General features: G+C 44.4%; 1 protein-coding gene across 2 annotated transcripts; it reads right to left on the bottom strand.

Moving 5' to 3' along the window:
- Nucleotides 1-1,786: 1,786 nt before the first annotated feature.
- Dnajc8 (DnaJ heat shock protein family (Hsp40) member C8) lies at nucleotides 1,787-20,857 on the bottom strand. Of its 2 annotated transcripts, XM_048434150.2 has the most exons (9): nucleotides 20,718-20,857; nucleotides 18,111-18,212; nucleotides 14,243-14,299; nucleotides 11,612-11,678; nucleotides 10,970-11,064; nucleotides 8,904-8,975; nucleotides 5,116-5,207; nucleotides 4,223-4,298; nucleotides 1,787-2,569 (listed from the first exon to the last, which is right to left on the bottom strand). In XM_048434150.2, exons 1-9 carry the CDS (start codon nucleotides 20,793-20,795, stop codon nucleotides 2,447-2,449), a joined length of 762 nt encoding a protein of 253 aa, XP_048290107.1. In that variant the 5' UTR covers nucleotides 20,796-20,857; the 3' UTR covers nucleotides 1,787-2,446. The 2 variants fall into 2 exon arrangements, with proteins under 2 accessions (XP_048290107.1, XP_048290108.1); XM_048434151.2 differs by lacking the exon at nucleotides 14,243-14,299.
- Nucleotides 20,858-21,817: the final 960 nt, after the last annotated feature.

The following is a 21,817-nucleotide window of genomic DNA, read 5'->3' on the forward strand; positions in this document are numbered from 1 at the left end:
CAGAAGAGGTAGCTCTTTCAGTTACGCTCCCTCCATGAGCCTTTGATGCCTAGAGCTCCCCTTGTCCTCTCTGGTGGACAACTGGCTACAGAGGTCCTGCCCTAGAGGCCACACTTGACTGTGAGACCTCAATTCAGTGCCCAAGGCAGTCTCTCCCTAACTGGGTCACCACAGAGGAAGCTATTCTGGGCAGGGTTATGCCCAGGGTGAGGGCCATTGCTGCTCTTCCAGGCCAGTCTGTGGCAAAACTGTGGCAGAAAGGAAATAGATTGTCCTTCTAGAAAATACCATGTCCTTATTGAAACCCAAAAGGCTGAAGGTGACTTCAAGAACGCCTGATCCTGCCTCTCTGGTGCCCATGCTCTTCAGCTGAATAGTCCTCCTCTTGATGACAAACAGGAACTGTAAGTGCCCAACCCAAAAGGAGAAGACTCTCATTACAGATGGTTGTGAGCCACCATGTGGTTGCTGGGAATTCAACTCAGGACCTCTTACTAAAGTGGCCAGTGCTCTTAACCACTGAGCCATCTCCCCAGTCCAGGAAGAAGGCCTGTTCTCCATTGCTGTCTTCTCATATTCCCTAGGGATGACCTCAGCCCCATTTGTGGGACAAACACACCAGGGGACACTGCTTTCAGGACCTTTCACTTAGTGGTTGCAATGTGGTGTTGTCACAAGCTTGCTGTAACTGAGATGACAATCCCTCCTGGATAGAACGGCAACAGGGCAGTAGTTCCCTTAGTGTCACGGGAGTTGTGGATATCTGAATCCGCCTCCCTCCAGAAGTAGGGGAACAAATACTGCATTAATTTTATCCTGAAGTTGTACCAACTGTGACTGAGCATCGTTTTCTCCAGGATGCTCACCAAAGACAAGAGCCAGCCGTTCGGAGTGGCGTACATTTGTCTTCCTCGGTCTGCACCTGCTCACTGTGCCGCAGTCGTGAGGCACACAGTGAGCCCCGCATGATGGAAGGAGTGCCGCTCTGCCTGTTCCCTGCCCGGGCCAACCTCCACCTCAAGACAGGCAGCAGTTCTGCAGTGACTTCCCTCCCTCTGCCTTGTTTGTGTTAGGCGGTACTGTTACCTCATGTGGTGTGGACATGCCCAGCTGTCCCTACAAAGAACAAGTGGAAGGTGTGCGCATGCACCTTCTGTAGCCATCCCAGCAGGACACACCTACAGGGAGCACAGGATGTCTTTCTTCCCACACTGTCTCAGCTCCTATGGTACCATCTTTCTACTCCTATTAAGCCCCTCCCACAGGTTGATGCGGCCTCCTGTAGCAAGCAGGACACAGAGCATATACTATAAACCGGATGCTTCCACACACTCTCACTCCATCCTCCAACTGCACAGTGTCTTACTCTACAGACAGGACACTGACAACACCCTCCTGGACAGTCTGATGGCTGTTGACGTGCAGCGGTCAACTCAGAAGTTCCTACAGTAAAACCAATCTATCAAAATTTCTGGAGGTGCTGCTGAGGACAAAACCCAGAACCTCTCACTCACCCCACTACCGAACTACAACCCAGTCAGCCTCCTGCCATACCTGATATTCCTGTACTTATTTTTGTTGTTCTGATGGGTGAACTTAGAACCTCACAAATGCCAGGCAAGCACTCTACATCGAGTAGATCCCCAGCCATGTAGTATCATTTTGTAGGTAAAGAAGCTAAGGTTCAACAATTAATGTAGGGAGCTGTGTGTTCAACCACAAGGCACTTTCAGAAATGGACCTGCCTGCCCTTGGAGTTCCACCTGAGGATGAGAACAGCAAAGGCTTGGGTATAAAAATTTATTATACGTTAAAAGAATATTACCACTAACGAATGCAGACAAGTGAGGACAAGGAGGACTGGCTGGAGGATGGCTAACTCTTTGGAAAGTGACAGGTTTATGTGGCTGGGAGCCTCACACCACTCTGGCTGATTGGTGGTCAGCCAAACAGGACTTGTGCCAAATACCACAAGGCATCAGGGCATCAAGAGTCCACAATGCTTTTCCTATTGGATCTGGGTCTTCAAGGCTGGCACACCCAGAAACAAGCAAAGGGGCTTCCCACAGTGGCCCAGGCTGTTCTGGAGTCGCAGCAACACCACTGTAAGCAAGACGTTTAATTGGAGGATTTCCACAAACTATACCTGCCTGATCTTCGAGCCACACAACTCGGTGAGATACAAAACATTAAGTTACAGGCTGTGGGAAAAGAAGGCAGCAGAATCAGTGACACCTTCCGATCCTGTGGTTCCGTGGGTAAGGACGGGGAAGGTCAGACCAAGCCCCTCATCTCAATGTACAAATTACTTTGATTGATATTAAATTGTATTGAAAACAAAATAGACTAAAAAGCAAACACTACTCTATGTTGGGGTGGAAGTGGAGAATGAGTCCTTGAAGCAGATGGAGGCAGCGAAGGAAGGCTGTGGCTATGGCCCTGCTGGTCACTCTCGCTGTTCCATCTTTACTTTTGGTGGCCGAAGGAAGGTCCGATTCTTTTTCTCCTTCTTTCCCTTTGTATTTGCCTGAAAATTTCGCCAACTGTCCACTCGACCATCCCGGCTTTCCTGAAAGAAAACAGAAAGGAAATCAATCCAAGGTGAGGTCACTAAAGAGCAAAGAAGCGGCTGAGCCTGTCCTGCCGCCAACTGCTCTCCCATGGCCCAGCCCTGATCAGCCCACTGCAACAATCCAAAAGGAGAGCAGATCAGAGCCTCTCCTACCTCTAGAGACCCAGAAAAACTTCACACACCCTCTCCAAAGAGGACACAATGGGTGATGTCATGATATTATCACAACTCTATTTATCTGGGGCCTTGTGGCGGGCGTTCCAAACAAATTCCTTCTGTTTCCACTGCTGAGCTACACACTCCCACTCCCAGAGCTGGCTTATTGCTTTGTTTGTTTGGTTTTTCAAGACAAGGTTTCTCTGTGTAACAGTCCTAGCTGTCCTGGAACTCACTCTGTAGACCAGACTGGCCTAGAACTATGAGATTCGCCCACCTTTGGCTCCCGAGTGCTGAAATTAAAGGCATGAGCCGCCACCACTGGTGCACGCATGCACATGTGTGAGCACGTGTGTGTTTTTAAGATAGCATTTTACCTGGCTAGTCTGGAGTTCACTCACCATGTAGACCAGGCTGGCCTTAAACTTCCAGAGATTTGCCCTCCTCCACTAGAGTGCTAGGACTAAAGACATGCCCCGTCATGCCTGGCCCCTAGCTTGTTTCTTCTGACCCTTACAAACAGCTGACTACAGCATGCATTAAAGAGGACTGTACAATGATGAGAAGTTAACTAGCTTTCCCAACCATGGAGCTAGCTGGAAGTATAGCCACTCTTTCTTCACCATGTTGCTATTGCATGCCTCCACCCCCGAAAACTTCACAGGATGTCTCCAAGCCAGTTAATCACTGGCCACAAAGATCTCTATTATCAAATGGGCTACTCATTTTCCCTTTTCATAAAGCTGGACAGAAATAAAGTAAAATATTATGGATAAACAAGCTCTACCCTGAATCCTAAATCCTATAAAAGACAGACCAAATGCAACCCAGAACTGTGTGGGGCACTAGAAGAGCAATGAACACAGTTCAAAAGCTACAAAGTGAGCTGGTGTAGTGCACATACCTGTGATCCCAGCACTTCGGTGGCAGAGGTAAGAGGATCATCAAGAGTTCAAGGCTGGACTAGGGCTACATAGTGAGTTCCAAGATAGCTGGGGCTACAAAGTAAGACTGTCTCAAAAACCCAAAACAAAATGCCAGAAGTCTCTCTGCAAAATGAATAATTGGGTCACAAGAACCTGTTTCCAGTAGTCTGTGGGAGTGTACACCTTAATCCCAATATTTGGGAGGCTGAAGTAGGATGATCAGGAATTCAAGGTCATTATCAGCTACATAGTGAGTAGACTATTTGAAAACTTGTCTCTACCTCAACTCCCTGCCCTCCAAAAGAAGCTATTTCCACAAATCTTTGTCCTCTAAGTAGGGTACTACTTCATATTATCTCTGAATTCATTCTTCCTGGGCTCATTTGGTAGCTGTGTCTATTGGTGCCCTTGTCAGGGAAAGAGTTATGAAGGCCAGGCAGCCCCAGATTCTGCTTCCCCAGTACCTACTCTTGCGCACACATCCCGGTTCCCTGTCTGCCCTAGGCAGTCCCAGAGCACCCAGGAACCAAGCTTCCTTATTCTGGAATGACCCACCTCAGCTACTCACCTCAAAGTTTTTCTGCCATTCCCTTTCTCGCTTGGCTTTTTCTTGCGCTTCAATCTCCTCTTCTCTTTGCCGTTTCCTAGGGGGGACAGCAGAACAGTCTTTACCCAATGCTCACAGAACGTTACCACATGAGCTAAGGCACAGCTGCACAAGAGCACACACAGAGCCCGAGCCAGCAAATGCCAAGGCTTCATCCTAAAAACGCCTCATCATGCAGAGGACAAAACTCAACCTAAAATAACATTTTGTACAAACTCAACTGGCAAAATATAATTACTCCAGTTCACAACACAAAATACAGAAGTCAAATTGACCTCAATACGTCCTTTTGTCTTTTCTGAGTCAAGGTGTTATGTAATTCAAACTGGCCTTAGACTTGCTACTCAGCCAAAAATCGTCTTCAACTGCTTTTTTTTCTGTCTCCACCTCCCAAATGCTGGGATTAGGAGTGTGTGCCACCACAACTGGCAACCTCAACCCTTCTGACAATTAGAGGAAATCATACTCAAGAACAGTAATGTGTTAAAGCTATTCCGTTACAATCCTACCTAGGCATCACAGCTGCAGCTACAAAGCCCAGAAAAGATGCTGGTCTCAAAAATTCTACTGCATTCCAGAAAGGAAGTAAACACACTGCACTCCTCAATAGAATGGAACTCCCTATGGAACAGGTGTAGCTAGTATTTCCCAAAAGTCTCCCATGTCTTACCGTTGACTGGCTCAGATAGCCTGTCTCGTGTATGCTGGGGAGGAGCTCCACCACTGGGCTGTACGCCTGCCTCTCCAGGTTCTTGTAAATGAAGCACTACCAATTCATTAGGAAACTCCCCAGAGGCCTGCATTAGCTAATCTGTGCATTTAAATGAGGCTAAGATGAATGCAGGGATGTGTACCTTTCATGCATTTCTTTGGCTTCTCTTTCTTTCCTCTTAATTTCCAGCTCAGCAAACAGTTTCATGGTCTGTTTGTAGACTGCCTGTTTGAACTGCAAGAAAATTAAGAACAAAAGAAAATAAAAGTAAACATTTCACATCAAGGCTGAAATTAAGTGATTACATGACAGCCCTAAAGATTACAACTGGGCAGTGCAATGTCTGCAGAGAGACGCCATTACACTGTCTCTTCAGGGAGAAACGTCACCTGCCCAGGAGACCTTTCTTTCTTACTAAGCAGACTAGAAACCTGTTCTGGGAGAATGCGCGTAAGTACTTAGGCCACTGAGATTCTGCAGGTGCTCTTCTGTAAAAATTCCCCAGAATTAACTTCTATTCTTCTTTCCACAAATATCTTTTAATTTTGATTTAGTGACTTGAACCAAGCTGACTCTTACATAGCTGGCTCCACTCACAACTGCAAACCTGTTTTAAGGGACTAAAAAAAGTCCATAATCCCCAGACTTCCTTATAGCTAGGTTTGGCCATGTGAGTCAGAGTTCAGTCAATGTAATCATACACAATGTCTGGGATGTGTATGATTCTGTTGTCTGGCACGTGATATAAGACACCCGGTCAGAAAGATGGGGGCCAAATCCTAGTTACCAGAGCTATAGAAGAGCCAAAACCTTGAAGGACACATGATGCAGAGCTTCCACACCAGCAGCCACCTCCCCACCCAGGACTACTACACAGAATAGAACATGTTCTACCTTGAGCAAAACATTTTGTGTCTCTGTAACCAGTTCACCTTATACTCTAAGATATACTGATGGGAAAAAACACAGCATTACATAGAAAATATAAAGGTGAACTGGAGAGAGAGCTCAGTGGTTAGGTGCGCCGGATGCTCTTCCAGAGGACCTGGGTTCAATTTCCAGCACCCACATGGCGGTTCACAACTTTCTGTGACTCCAGTTCCAGGGGATCTGATACCCTCACACAAACATACATGGTGGTAAAACACTAATTCACATAAAATAAATGAATAAATCTTTTTTAAAAAAAGAAGATACAAAGGCAAAGAGCCCTATTGGTTTTTAACAGTACAAGAAGATAAAACCCAAGCAATGGAAGGAAGACCTCTACTACCAAGTCAAACTCATGGTCTACCCAGAGCCTTTCAATTATGTTAGCTATTGTTACAGCAGAGGTTATTATTAGATTTTATAAAATTTAAGAAAAGCAAATGGGTTGGAGAGATGGCTCAGCAGCTAAGAGCACTGGTTATTCTTCCAGAGGACCCGGATTCAATTCCCAGCACCCACATGGCAGCTCACAACTCTCTGTAACTCCAAGATCTGACAATCTCACACAGACAAACATGCAGGCAAAACACCAACGCACATAAAATAAAAACAAATATGGTAACAAAGGAAGGAAGGAAGGAAGGAAGGAAAGAAAAGTGACCAAATCCAACTACACAGCTGTGGGGTGTTTTGGAGACAGGGTCTAATGATTTGGCACAAGCTGGGTTCAAACTCAAGGCAATCTTCTGCCTCAGCCTCCCAGCTGCTGGGATTACACGCATGTGCCAGCACACCAAACTCATGACAGATTCGTTCTTTTTTGTTTTGTTTTTATATCCAACCAAAGTTTTCCCTCCCTCCTCTCTTCCCAGTTCCTCCCTCACACACTCCTCCTCCATCCACGCCTCCTCCACTGTTTCTCTTCAGATACCGATCAGCCAGCCATGGTCTATCAAGTTGCAGTGAGACTAGGCACTTCCTCTCACTCTCTTTTTTTTTAATGTATTTATTTTATATGCATGAATATGTGTGGGTATCATGTGTGCGCACTGCCCAGAGGTCAGAAGAAGGCACTGGATTCCCTGGAGCTCTCTCTGTAGACCAGGCTGGCCCCAAACTTACAGAGATCCACCTGCCTCTGCCTCCCAAGTGCTGCAATTAAAGGCGTGCATCAACACTGTCCAACTTTTTTTAAAGATTTATTTTTAAAAATGTGTATGTGTGTGGTTGCGTATAGGTTTGTGCACATGTGAATGCAGGGGTCCATCAGATCCAAAAGAGGATGTTGTCCCTTGGAGCTAGAGTTACAGGCAGTTGTAAGAAACCATGTCGGTGCTGGGAACCAAACTCAGGTCCTCTGCCTGAGTAATCCTGAGTAATACACACTCTTCACCAGTGAGCCACCTCTGTAGCCCCAACCAGCCAGTTTTTCAAAAACTCATGTTTAGAGTGTTTTCTTCCCAAATAGAAATTTTGAGCTATACGTCAAAGTACAGAATAATAATCCATCATGAATATATAATAGGATCATGTACTAAAATCAGAGGCACTGAGCAAAAAACAACACAGGAGGAAAAGAGAAATGAAGGAGGTCCAAAACTTCTCTTTAATACTATTAGCTGCTAGGAGCTGCTCAGTAAAAATAATGCTGACAAACTTTAATAAAAATAACAGCTGAGTAACGGAATGTCTAATAAATACTTCAGGGCTGGAGAGATGGCTCAGAGGTTAAGAGCACTGGCTGATCTTCCAGAGGTCCTGAGTTCAATTCCCAGCAACCATATGGTGGCTCACAACCATCTGTAATTTGATCCGGCTCCCTCTTCTGGCATGCAGACCGAACACTGTGTAATAATAAATAAATATTAAAAATAAATAAATAAATACTTCAATATCTTTATGTGTGTATGGTGCACTTGGAGGCCTGAAGTTGACATCAGGTATCTGCCTCAATTGCTCTCCACTTTAATGAGGCAATCTCTCACTGAAGCTGGAGCTCACCACTTCCTGCTAGTCTGTATGCATGGGCAGCCTATAAATGCTGGTTCTGTTGAACCTGTCCATACAGGGTTTCATGACCTAAGTTCATGAGAGCGACTCTTCCTCAAGAGGGCATCAGACCTCATTACAGATGGTTGCTGTACACCACGTGGTTGCTGGGAATTGCACTGAGACCTTTGGAAGAGCAGGCAGTGCTCCTAACCACTACACCATCTCTCCAGCCCCTAGCATGCCTCTAGAGCTCTAGATTACAGGCAGCACCACGCCTGTCCAACAAGTGCTCTGAGCAGCTGAGCAGTTCTAAAGCCCTAGATTCCTAAACATGTATCTCAAAAGAAATTAAAAACCATAATTATACACAGTACTTTGCGCATGTGGCTTCTAAAATAATCAAGTGCAAACTCCATTAGATGCACATAGGATAGGTGGTGGTGGTGCACACCTTTAATCCCAGCACTTGGGAGGCAGAGACAGGCAGATCTCTGTAAGTTCAAAGCCAGTCTAGTCTATAGAGTGAGTTCCAGGACAGCTAGGGAACCCTCCCCACCCCAAGAAGGAAGAAAGGAAGGGAGGGAAGGTGGGAGTGAAGGAGGGAGGGCGGGCAGTAGCTCTACATTTAGAAAGCTGGTGGAGATGGGTCGGTGGGTAAGAGTACAAGCATGAGGACCCGAGCTAAAATCTCCAGCACTCTTATTATAAAAAGATAAATATGCCCGTAACCCAAAGCTTAGGGGAAGAGACAGCACACTCAGTGGGCTTGCTGGCCACCAGCCTAGCTCAAGCTTGTCAGTGAAAGACTCTGACTAAAGAGAATAAATGGACATTGCTAGAACAGATACTTCCTCTGGCTTCTACACACGTGTACACACACTATGCATGTAACACAGACACTTACACACAGGATGAGGGGGATAAATGAATGTCCACTTACTCGCTTTAAGTGAGGCCTTGCTCTTCAACCCACCAATCACACATGAAAGTTGTTTCCCAATAACTCACCAGTTCAGGATCGTCTTCCTCTACATTTGTAGGCTTTCCTTCCTTCTTGAGTTGTTTTTTTCGCTCTTTAACCTAAAAAGAATTTTTTTCCCATCAGCAGATGAGCACTCACACATTAGTAGCCACTGATCTGTACACATGTGCACTTTTCCATAGGCACAATATAAGATGAAGGCAAAAGAGCCTCCGCCTGCACTGCCAATTATAACAGCAACAACATATTTTAATAGAAAACATTATAAAGCAACTAAGAAGACTAGGAATTGTGGGTCCTTCCTCTAACTTCATCTAAGTCCACCCTAGCCTGTACCCATAGCCAGCACTATTGAGAGACAACCAGCAGAGATGTTGCCCCAACTCATAAAGGCTGAGCCACAGTCAACAGCCTTAGACATGGTGCTTATGGTCACATAGTTACAGCAAAGAAAGCACATTTGCCAAGCTTTAGGAGGACCTAGGATATGTATGGCATTTTAAGCATGAAAGGGATTTCTGAAAGTGCATTCTTGATCGTTTCCACTGTGAAACTCCAGAAACCATAATTTTCACATCACACTACTGGATACATGCATCACTTTGGCCACTACTGAACATAATAATAACAACAATAATAAAATAAATTCACAAGAGACTGACACTACTCCTCTATAAGTGACTTATGAGAGTATCACACAGCCAAGCGCCTATCAGGTTCAGAAAAACTGTACTTTACTGCCACCGTGTGGCCATGAATACTAAGGACGATTCCTTACAAGCCTACTTGAAGGCGCTGGCGTGCGCTCTTCTAACCTCTAACAGGGCTGACTCTACAAGTGCCATGTGCAGCACACCAGCAGGACCCGGCTACACACCTTGCCTTTCCTGACTTTTCTCCTCACCGTCTTCATCTAAAATGGGTTCATCTTTATTATTATTGCCTATAAAGTTCCATTTCAAATCTCAAAACTCTTCAAAACAAAGATGGACTCCTGATTCATCCATTGAAATCCAATTTCACCATTGAAATCACTCTTGTAAAAGGTCTTGAGATTCTTGCTCCATGGGGGAAAAAAAAGAAAGAGGAGCTTTCTAGTTGGGCATGGTGCATGCTTGAAATCCTAGCAACTGGATACAGAGAAGGATTAAAAGTGCAGGGCCAGGGGCTGGAGACAGGGCTCCTCGGGTAAGAACATTTGCTGCTCTTACAAAGATCCAAGCTCAGTTCCCAGCACCCACCCAGAGGCTCACAACCATTCATAACTACAGCTCCAGAGTATCTGACACCTTCTTCTGACCCCCCTGAGCACCAGGCATACCCATGGCGCACACACATACATGCAGACAAAACACCCATAAACATAAAAGAAATGTATCTAAAAGATTTAAAAAGAATTTAAGGTCAGCCTCAGGTACACAGCTAATTCAAAGTCAGCCTGGATTGCATAGGACTCTTTCAAAATAAAACAATCCAACCAAAAAAGGAAGAAGAAAACAGTTTTTCCATGGGATGCAATGGCATATAACCCATAATCCCATGGCTCAAGTCAGGCAGAAGAGTAAGAATTTAAGGCCAGTCCAGGCTGTTCTAAAGTTTAAGGCTACTTTGTACCCCCAGCAAGACCCCATTTAAAACACACAAAAGCTTTAACTTAGTTTACTTCAAAAGAATCTTCCGAGTTTTGTTATTAACTGAACATGTGCCACCTCCTGCTTTAAAACCCACTCAAAGTTCCTGCCTCTCGCTTCCAAACCTTTCATAGCAACTAAAGGAAAACCAGGGAGTCGGCACTGCCACAGCCCCGCTGTTTCTTCACTCTCACTGCGGCAGCAAGGCAACATGGGAGTCCAAAGTGGCCATCTACACAGCACAGGACTGACAGTGCCAGTGGGTGTGGCAGTGTCCTAGCCACTCCTCACCCTGACTCTGACTCTTCTCTCAGGAAAGAATGCTACTTTTGGCGCTACTCTTGAGAATTAAAGTGGTCACTAGCTACCTGGTCAGTACTGCTAGTTGCATATACCCTTCTACACGGTGCCCACAGCTTGCTGTTACTTCCTGTAAACACAGCAGCACTAGAAATACTTACAGTGTGTTCCACGTATTCTTTTCCTGCCTGAATTACATCCAGGGCCCTCTTCTTTTGTTCCTGATCCAGTAGCAACTTGTAAGCTTTGTCCACAGCTAATGCAAAACATTGAAGTTAACTGTTTCTGCAAATACCCTCTCAAAGTCTGAGCTATACTCAGGCAGTGTAAATGGACTTGCACTGTCTAAAAACATTCCCTACTTTGTTACATTATTTACCATTGTTAAACTCATTTTTAAAAAAGCATATAACCATAGCAATGACCTTAAAAGTCTTAGGAAAATATATTAAATATACACTCAAGGCTAAACATACCATGTCTAAATGTAACACATTGACAAAGTATTTCCCACTTTACTTATGTTCAGAGAAAAAAAGATCCTATGCAGTAAAAGTATACTGGCAGACATGTAAGTTTTAACAAAGCAGAGCTAAGGTGCACTTTCTTTTCAGTGCTGGAGATTGAACCCAGGGCCTCAAGCATGCTAGGCAAGCATTGAGCTACGCCCAGCCCCCAAGGATTACTTCTTTAAACATTCTGCTTAAATGGCAGCTTTACTGAAATCCACAGCTTTTCCACAACTAGTTACTCCTTAGCATTGACAATATATATTACTCAAAAGCAGGTAAATTTACAAATACCTTCAAAAGCCTTCTGTGCTCTGTCAGCATCATCTTGATTTTTATCAGGATGCACCAATATAGACAACTACAAGGAAGAGAAAAGTCAGGCTCACCAACAGTTCATGGAAGTGACTTGAACTCTTCACACGCACCAGTAAATAATAAACAAAACATGAACTTTTTATGAGAAAACCCCCACAGGCGATTCTTTCAGACATTTACAAGATTCTTGACTTGCTGTCATTGATGGACAGAAATAGTTGGAGCAAAAGAATTTGTGTAGGAACTAGGTGGTGGTGGCGCATGCCTTTAATCCCAGCACTCAGAAGGCAGAGGCAGGTGGATCTCTGTGAATTCGAGGCCAGCCTGGTCTACAAGAGCTAGTTCCAGGACAGGCTCCAAAGCTACAGAGAAACCCTGTCTCGAAGAAAAAAAAATTATGTAGGAACATGAAAATCTAATGCTAATCCCTGAAGCACCAGCATCATAGTCCTGATATGTGATTCTATCTTCAATCACTTGCTAGCTCTCAGACCTTGAGCAACTCTCAAGTTGCTTCACTTCAATTCTTTACTTTGGCTTCCTGCTCTATCACTGGAAAAATACAAAGTACCTACATCGTTTGGACAAAACGAACAATGCAAGCAATTAGCAAAAGCAATATATAGGGGCCCCATTCTTGAAATCTCAACACTGAGGAGACTTATGAGTTCAGGGCTAGCCTGGGCTAAAAGTGAGACCCTGTGGAATAGGTAGGAAGAGAGAAGAAAAATAAGAGAGAGAAAAGGGAGAAGAGGGCAGAGATGACAGGAAAAAGTAAAGGGAAAAGAGAAACTGGGGGGCTGGAGAGATGGCTCAGTGGTTAAGAGCACTGGCTGCTCTTTCAGAGGTCCTGAGTTTAATTCCCAGCAACCACATGGTGGCTCACAACCATCTGTAATGAGATCTGGCCCCCACCTCTGGCATGCAGGCATACATGGAGGCAGAATGTTGTACACAAAATAAATAAATAAATCTTTAGAGAGAGAGAGAGAGAGAGAGAGAGAGAGAGAGAGAGAGAGAGAAACTGGTAAGGAAAAGGAAGAGGCAACAAAGAAAAAGAAAGGAAGTGAATGAATCTGCACACAAACATCCATGGACAAAAGTTAGTATATACAAAGTATCAAGACATCCATTGAAAGCCTTCTGTATGTAGTACCTGATTTAAATATTTGGACACATTTACCAAAAGAGGTAAAATAGACACAGAAAGGTCCAAAGCACTTGTTCAAGTGCACACTGCTCCCAAGTACCAGAACAAATTAAAACTAAAGTTATGTACTCTTAACTATGAGGCCATCTAAATAGTCAGTAAGAACTTGTAACTCAAGTCTGTGGCTACAGGAAAAGTCTAAGAACTGAAATGCTTGTTATATTAGGAACAACTGTTAAAGGATTGTATTGGAAAACAGACCTTGGGAAAAGGGGGGAGCACTAAGCAGATCAGAGCTCAGGAAGAGCAAAACTATAAAGTTATATATGGGAAATGACTGAGCAGGCAGAAACAGAAGCCATCTTAGCTTGCTGGTAGACCAGAGGTAACCATGAGTCAGCAGTGTGGAGAAACCTGCTGCCCTGGAGGAAGCCCTGGATATCAGTAAGACAGCTGTGCAGAACTGGAGTGTTACAGTCAGCACTGGCCAAGTCCGATTCAAATGTGAAAAGCATGAAGAGATAAAGAAAGAACTTACAAAGGCAAAAAAAAAAAAAAAGAAAGAAAGAAAGAAAGAAAGAAAGAAAGAAAGAAAGAAAGACAGTAGCAAGAATCAGAGGCCAGAGAGCTAATTTCATAAGTACTTGTTACACTAAGTCAGGTATTTCTTTTTTAAAAACTTCTTACATTATTGGGTTGGAGAACATGAACACACGCTATGGTATGTGTGTGGACAACAGAGAACAATTTGCTGGAGTCAGGTCTGTCCTTCTACCATGTGGGTCCCTGGGATCAACCTTAGGTGGTCAGGCTTGGCAGCAGGTACTTTTAGTGGCTGCCATCTCACAAACCTAAGCTAGGTAATTCTTGAGTATTTACAGCCATTTGTAAAACATGAAGTAACTGAGTAGGTTAGGCAAATGGTATGTGCCTGTCCTCCTAGCTACTTAAGTACGCCTTTAAACCTATAGAGAAACCCTGTCTAGAAAATTCAAATAAATAAATAAATAGATAATTATATGAAAAAGAAAAAGCAAAAAAGAAAACTCACTATATTCACAGAAAGATCTACACATGGTACATTAGTTAACATTCTATGTCACCGCACATTCAGGTCACTAAAGCCTTAATTTGCAAGGGGTGGCAAGTTAAATTTTGGCCCAAAATTTAATTGGCAAATCCTCAAAAATCACATCTAGGATGTAGGTCAATTGGTAGAGTGCTTGTCTTACTATATATGAAAACCTGGGTTCGAGGCCCAGTACTCTATAAACCAGGTGTGGTACATGCCTACAATCCCAGAACTCAGGAGGCAAAAGCAGAGGATCAGATCATAAGCTCAAGGCTATCCTTGGTTACTCAGGGAAAATTCTAGGCAAGCCTAAACTCCATGAACCCCACCACCACCACCAAAGAAACAGAAGGCTCACACACTAGCGAGAACAGCAGCACTGTACCTGCCGAAACCGCTTTTTTATTTCTTCATCTGTCACTTCAGGATCTATCTGAAGAACCTGGAAGAACCAAGATCAAAAGTGTAAAGCTGAGCATGGTGACCCATGTCATCTCAACCCTAGGAAGACAGAGGCAGAAAGATGGTAAGTGCAGGGCCAGCCTTGGTTACAAGCAGAATAGTCTCAAAACAAACAACAGCAGCAACAACAACAACAAACCCCCATAAAACCGGGGAGTGGGATAGGATTATTCCTAGACTTCTACCTTCTTCTAAGGAAGATCAGGAATCAAGGTCATCCTTGGCTATATAACAAATTCAATGCCAGTCTGGGCCACATGAGACACTGTCTCAAACAAACAAATAAACAACAACAACAAAAACAAGAGGGAGAGAATGTATGTGCGTGTGTATGCGTTTGTGTATATATTTATGCTTGTATCCCCCCACTTCCCTACTACAAACCTTCTGTCCCCCACTTCTGTTCTGAGCAATATAACTAAATCCGTTAAGTAAGACCAGGTGAAGTGATATACACTGAATCTCATAGTCCAGAACACAGTGTCTAGAGTTCAGAGCTCACCTAGAACAAAGAAGAGAGCAACTACACACAAGGAGTAGTTAGGCAGAGTGCGAGAGCCCACGTGGGGTGAGAAGGGTATTCACACAGAACAGTCGCCTGATACAGGGTGCCAAGAAAGGAAAGGAGGCCAAGGCCAAAGCCAGGCTACCTAGCACATTGTGTCAGAACCCATGTAGGGTAAAGATATCAACGGGCTCAGCACGGTGCCTCACACCTATAATCCCAGTATTTAGAAAGTTGGATAGAACGGCCATGAGTTACAGGCTGACCTAAATAAAGAGAGATCTGACTAAAAAAATAAAAAACGGAGAGCTGGAGAGATGGCTCAGTGCTTAAGAGCACTGGCTGTTCTTACTGAGGATCTGGGTTCAATTCAACACCTACATGGCAGCTAACAACTGTCTGTAACTCCAGTTCCAGGGCATCTGACACCGTAACACTAATGTACATAAAATGAATTTAAATAAACTATTTAGAAAAAAAAAACCAACCGGAGAACCAGCTCAGAGGTTAAGAGCATGCACTGCTCTGGAAGAGGAGGAGTTCAGTTCCAAGCCACCTGTAACTCCAGCTCCAGGGAATCCAACATGTCTGGCCTCCATGGACACCTACATTCACACATGTAGAGATTCACACATAGACCAATACACATAATTAGAAGTAAAAATAGTGGCTGAAGAGATGGCTCAGTGGTTAAGAATGCTTGTTGTTGCTGGGCAGTGATGACACACACCTTTAATCCTGGCACTCAAGAGGCAGAGGCAGATGGATCTCTGTGAGTTCAAGGCCAATCTGGTATACAGAGCAAGTTCTAGGACAGCCAGGACTACACAGAGAAACTCTGCTTTGAAAAACCAAAAATAGAAAAGAAAAAAAAGAACACTCATTGCTCTTGAAGAAGATCTAAATCTGGTTCCCAGCTCCCACTTTAGGTGGCTCACAACTAGCTGTAATTCCAGCTCCAAGAAACCAACACCTCTGGTCTCCAAGTGGACACATGAACACAAACCCACACACAGATACACAACCACATAATTTAAAAATAAAACAAATACACACAAAAAAAATAAATAAAAATAAATCTTAGCTAGGCATGGTAGCACACACCTTTAGTCCCAGCACTTGGGAGGTAGAGGCAGGCAGACCTCTGTGAATTTGAGACCAGCCTGGTCTACTGAGTGAGTTCCAGGTCAGCCAGGATTATACAGAGAACGTCTGTCTCAAAAAATAAAACAAAATAAAATCAATCTTAAAAGAAAAAAAAACACAAAAACAAACAAAGCACAGGTACCATGGGTGTGACAACAGATACTGGACTTCAATCCCAGGATTTGGGATGCCAAGGCAGAATAGTCAGGGATCTCCTCAGGTACACAAGTGAGGCGAAGGGCAGGCAGCCTGGGCTATCTGAGATCTTGTCTCCAAACAACAAAAGAGCCAGACAATTGGATCTCACACCTTTAACCCCAGAAGTCAAGAGACAGAGGCGGCAGAAGCAGGTAAATCTCTGTGAGTTCAAGGCCAGCCTGGCAAACAGACTGAGCTCCAGGACAGCCAGGACTATACAGAGAAACCCTCTCTCAAAACAAACAAGAGAGAGAGAGAGAGAGAGAGAGAGAGAGAGAGAGAGAGAGAGAGAGAGAGAGAGAAAAGGGCCAACCTAATCCTAGTATGCACAATGGTAATGGTAAAATACTTAACTGATATTTAAAATCCTCTTGAGTTTGATTTCCAGCATCAAAGAGAGAGAGAAATGGCACAGTGTTCAATTCCCAACACCCACATGGTGACTAGCAACCACTTGGAACTCCAGTTCTGACCCCTTCTTCTTGATTCCATGGGCACTAGGCACGCACATGGTAAACATATATACATGCAGGCAAAGCACACATATAAATTTAAAAAATTTATTAAATAATCAGTGTATCTGGAGGTTTGGAGGATCACCACTGAGGGCAGTGCCAGAATCTCTCTACCTCCCTTGATTGGAAAGACGAGGGAACATACACTGTCAGTTTGCTGTAATTTGAGGTGAATGACCTGACTTTTTAATCGCACACGAAAGAACAGTGATTCGTGACAATAAGAAATGTTCAGAGCCTGGCATGGTGGGTGGTGCACCCTATGCTCCCAGCACACGGGAAAGTGAGGTAGGAGGATGGCTGGGTTGAGCCACTCTGAGCCACACTGGAAATACGTTCAAAAACAGAAAGTGCATTCGCTTATATAAAATCTCATGATCTTCATTCTGTTCTTACTCAATATTTGGTATCTTTTATCTTCATGTAACAAGAAAGTTTTAACAAAGTTTTTGTTTGTTTTGTTGTTGTTTTGAAACAGGATCTCACTGAAGCCCTGGCTGGCCCAAGCCTTGCTATATAGACTAGACTGGCCTCAAATTTGTAGGGCTATTCCTTATTCCTGCCTCTGTCTACCAAGTGCAAAGAGAACAGGCTACCTGCCATTACATGTTTTTTAAATCATGGACCCTAAATTTAGCGAGCTCAGCTATGTCTCTATATTCAAAATAAATTCTTGTATATTAGAGTATTGGAGAGCATTTGCCAGGACAAAGTCTATCTCGTTCTCTTTAACAAGCTATGTTGCTAACCCTACTCACAGTAAAATCAAGCAACTTCAAAGACAACCTACCACCATACAAATTCCACCACTTCACCACTTTTTTCATTCCCAACAATGTAACTTGGGTGTATGTTGTAACATAAATCTGCCTCCAAACCAGGTATGATGGCTTACACCTATAATCCCAGCACTTAGTTGCTGAGGCAGAAGAATCACAAATAGTCTAAGGCCAACCTGGGATATAAAGTGATCTCCAAGCCATAGTGGACTATAGCATGATCCTGTTTCAAAAAAAAACAGCTAGGTGTGATGGGTCATGTCTACAATCTCTGCATTTGGGAGGTTGAGGCAGGAGGATCTGGAGTTCAAAACCAACATTGAGTACATAAGACTGCCTCAAATATATATATGTACATACATAAGTCTGTATATGTGGAAAGCTATCCACCATAGATGCTATAGCAACAACATAATAAACACACGTTACTCTGTCTGCATACATGAAAACCTCTCCACAGATGTTGCAGTGACAACATAATACACACACACACACGTTACAGTGACAACATAATACACATACACACACGTAACTCTGCATACATTAAAAGCTCTCCACAGATGCTGCAACGACAACATAATAAACACACACATAACTCTGCACACATGAAAAGTTCTCCACTAAATGCTACATAGACCATCCACTCACCTCAAATGGATTCAGATTAAAGTAAGAAGAACCAGGACGAGTCAATCTTTCAATCTGATTTTTAGACGTAAGAACTGAATCTCTCTTCTCTATTTGTTTCACCTGAAAGTAAAAGAATCAATAATTGCATTAGTTAAAATAATAAGCTGAATGGCTACTTTAACATAATACTGATATGCCCAGCCAACCACTATTTATGTCGACCATGTGTAAGACACTTTACTACACACAAGAACAATCACAGCAGCCCAACTAATTTTACAATAGCAGTTCAGATCTCCAGCATCCGTGTAAGAGCTGAGCATGGGCACACGCACCTGTAACCCAAACACTCATTGGACAGCCAGACTAGCTAACTGGTGAGTTCCAAGTTCAGTGACAGACATTGTCTCAAAAACACAATATGGATAGGGAAAGATACATGACACTGACCTCTGTCTACCACACATCTGTGCCTGTTATGTGCATACAAGCACACATATATACCCTACACATGATTTTTTAAATTTACATGTATTATTTATGTTAACAATTCTACTTGGTAGGTATTATCATTTCCCCCATTTTACACATAGGAAAAATAAGGTTTACAGAAACCAAGGTTGCCAATTACCTAACTTGTGAGAAATTTACCCTAACAACTTTACTCCCAATCAGACATCAAGAAGCTTCCCAGATAATAAACACAGCCATGCCAGGTGGTGGTGGCACACACCTTTAATCCCACTCAGAAGGCAGAGGCAGCCAGATCTATGAGTTCAAGGCCAGCCTGGTCTACAAAGTGAGTTCCGGGACAGCCAGGGCTGTTACACAGAGAAATCCTGTCTCAAAAAAATAAAAAATAAATAAATAATAAAAAAATTAAATAAATAAAACATAGCCACCTCCACAGAGCTTGGACCACACACAGATGATATAGCTGCATGTAATACATCCTTTTTCATTTTGAGAGGAAAATTCAAGTACATTGAACCATGAACTATGAGCAACACACACCATTATGGAGGATTTAGGGTTGGCTCCGTTGGTGGTATGCTTGCCTAGCATGAATAAAACCCTGGGTTTGAGCTGGGTGGTGGTGGTGTAGGCCTTTAATCCTAGCACTCAGGAGGCTGAGGCAGGCGGATCTCTGTAAGTTTGGGGCCAGCCTGGTCTACAGAGCGAGTTGGAGGGCAGGTTCCAAAGCTACACAGAGAAACCCTGTCTCAAAAACAAAAACCCTGGGTTTGATACTTAACAAAAGAATAAAACTGGGTGTGGCGGGCTCATTCCTATAATCCTCGTGTCTGGAAGGCTGAAGCAGGAGGATCACCACTAGTTCCAGGCAGCCAGCACTGCAAAGTCTAAACTTCACTGAGCACTTGTCTTACAAATGGAAAGACAAAAACAGGGCTACAGAAGGTGCACTGATTTCCAACATTAATACTATGGCAATGTACAAGCATTCTTTCTCTGCTTCCAGCCTAAAAGATGTGCACTGCCCTGCCCACATTCTCCACCAAGATGGATTGAAATCTCTCAGTGAGAAAAAAAAAAAAAGCCAGCACTGTGGGGGGAGGAAGTATTACTACACAACAAGTACTATTATAAACGCAGGAGATAATGGCTCTAATCCCAGCACTTTGGAGGCTAAAGCAGGAAGGGTCCAGTTGAGTTAATAGGAGACAATGACTTAAAAAACAACTGCCTCAGCCAAGCAGTGGTGGCCCACGCCTTTAATTTCAACACTCGGGAGGCAGAGACAGGTAGATTTTTTGAGTTCGAGGTCAGCCTGTTCTACCAAGCGAATTCCAGGACAGTCTCAATTTGCAAGCTGCTTTCTTCATTCGTTGTGAAAACTCTTGTAATATTAACTCCCTCTTGTCATAGACATTGCAATTGGTGTCTTGAAATACTGTAACAGCAGTTAGACTAACTACCTTGCAAGAAGTCACTATGAGGGCCTCTGACGCCAAACGGCGAGCTTTTATTCAGTTTATCCATTCATTTATTCACTGACTATATGCTAAACATCCGCCACGCAGGCGCTGGCGATGCAGTCGGAAACAACGCTCAGACCCAGTCCACATCTGTCCTGACTCCAAGCTGTCTCCTGCAGAAAGTCACAGGAGCAAGTACGGATGCACCCTCCTAAGGTTCGCCATGCTAAAGATGGGGGGGGGGGCTGTCATATAACGCATTCGAGCCACGATGAACAGTGCTCAGCACTGGTAAACCGCAGAAACTGCCACTCACACACTCACGGCAGAGGAGTGGGAAAGGCCTCCCTCCTGTTTACAAATAAAAGCAGGTGCGCCGCAACTCGGTCTCCGCCAGGAAGGTGCCAACCTCTGACGGTCGTTGACTCCACAGCCTGCCGGCTGCAGCAACACAAGCAGCTCGCCGGTCTCTCTCCGGGTCTGGGTCCACAGGCCCGGCCGCCCCGCCGCGCTCCGGGGACCTCAGCAGTCAAAGTGGCGGCCGCGCACGCACCCCGCGGACGGTCCGCAGTCCCCAGGCCGGACGGCGCGGGCCAACGGTCCCAGGAGGCGTCCCGTTACCCCGGGACGCTGCAAATGGAGCCGGAGCGCGCTCTCCGTGAGGCCACCAACCTTACTTCGGGCTCACCTCACTGTAGAAGGTCATAAATGCCTCCTCTGTGCTGCCTCCGCCGCCAGAAGCCCCGCTCTCTCCCGAAGCCGCCATTTTCCCAGCCTGCCGGCACGTGACCGTTCTGCGCAGGCGCAGCCTCACGTGACTGTTCCAAGCCCGCCTTCCCGGACCGCCTCCGCCGCCAAGCCGCTCTTAAAGGGCCCCGAGACTCTACCTGATTTTGTTATTTTTTTATTTTTTTGAAACAGGGTTTCTCTGCATCGCCCTGGATGTAGACGCTCTGTAGACCAGGCTGGCCTCGAACTCAGAGATCCGCCTGCCGCTGCCTCCTGAGTGCTGGGATTAAAGATATGGCTCAGCTGGTCAATGCGCTTGTCGCAAAGCCTGACGACCCCGGGACCCACAGAGTGGAAGAAAAAAATTACCACTCCCAAAAGTTGCCGTCTGACTTCACACGTATATCACAGCCAGACCATGTAAACACACCACACACGCTTTTGTGGTTGTTTCTGCTTTTAGAGAAATGGTCTCTACAGAGCCCGGGCTCCTGGAACTCGGTAGATCAGATTGGCCTCGAACTCATAGAGCTCCAGCTGCCTCGACCTCCCCAGTGCTAATAGGCATGTGCCACCATGGCTGTTTAATTAAAAACAAAAAAATTACTCTTGCTGGGTGGTGGTGGCCGATGCCTCTAACCTCAGCACTGGGGAGGCAGAGGCAGGTGAATTTCTTGAGGCCAGCCTGGTCTACAGAGTGAGTTCCTACACAGAGAAACTGTCTCAATAAAATAAAATAAAATTACTCTTTTAAAAACCACACTTGGTACTCACTAAGCAGTTTCCTTCTCCCCCAGTCTCTGTCAAAAGGAATCTGTTATCTCTGGCTATACCTATTCTGGACATTCCCATGGAGAGAATCTATTTATACGATACCTTTTATATTTAGTTCTTTCACGTAGCACATGTTAAAGCCCATCCAAAAGGAACCTATATAAGAATATACTCCATTTTATGACTGCATCAAATTCCACAAAAGTATGTTTATGCTACAATTTGTTTATTCCTTCAGCAGTTTAACATTTGGGGTAGTCTCATCTTTGGACTACTGGGAAATAG

This window comes from Myodes glareolus, chromosome 3, assembly GCF_982192425.1.
Source record: "Myodes glareolus chromosome 3, mMyoGla1.1, whole genome shotgun sequence".
NCBI classification, from domain to species: domain Eukaryota; kingdom Metazoa; phylum Chordata; class Mammalia; order Rodentia; family Cricetidae; genus Myodes; species Myodes glareolus.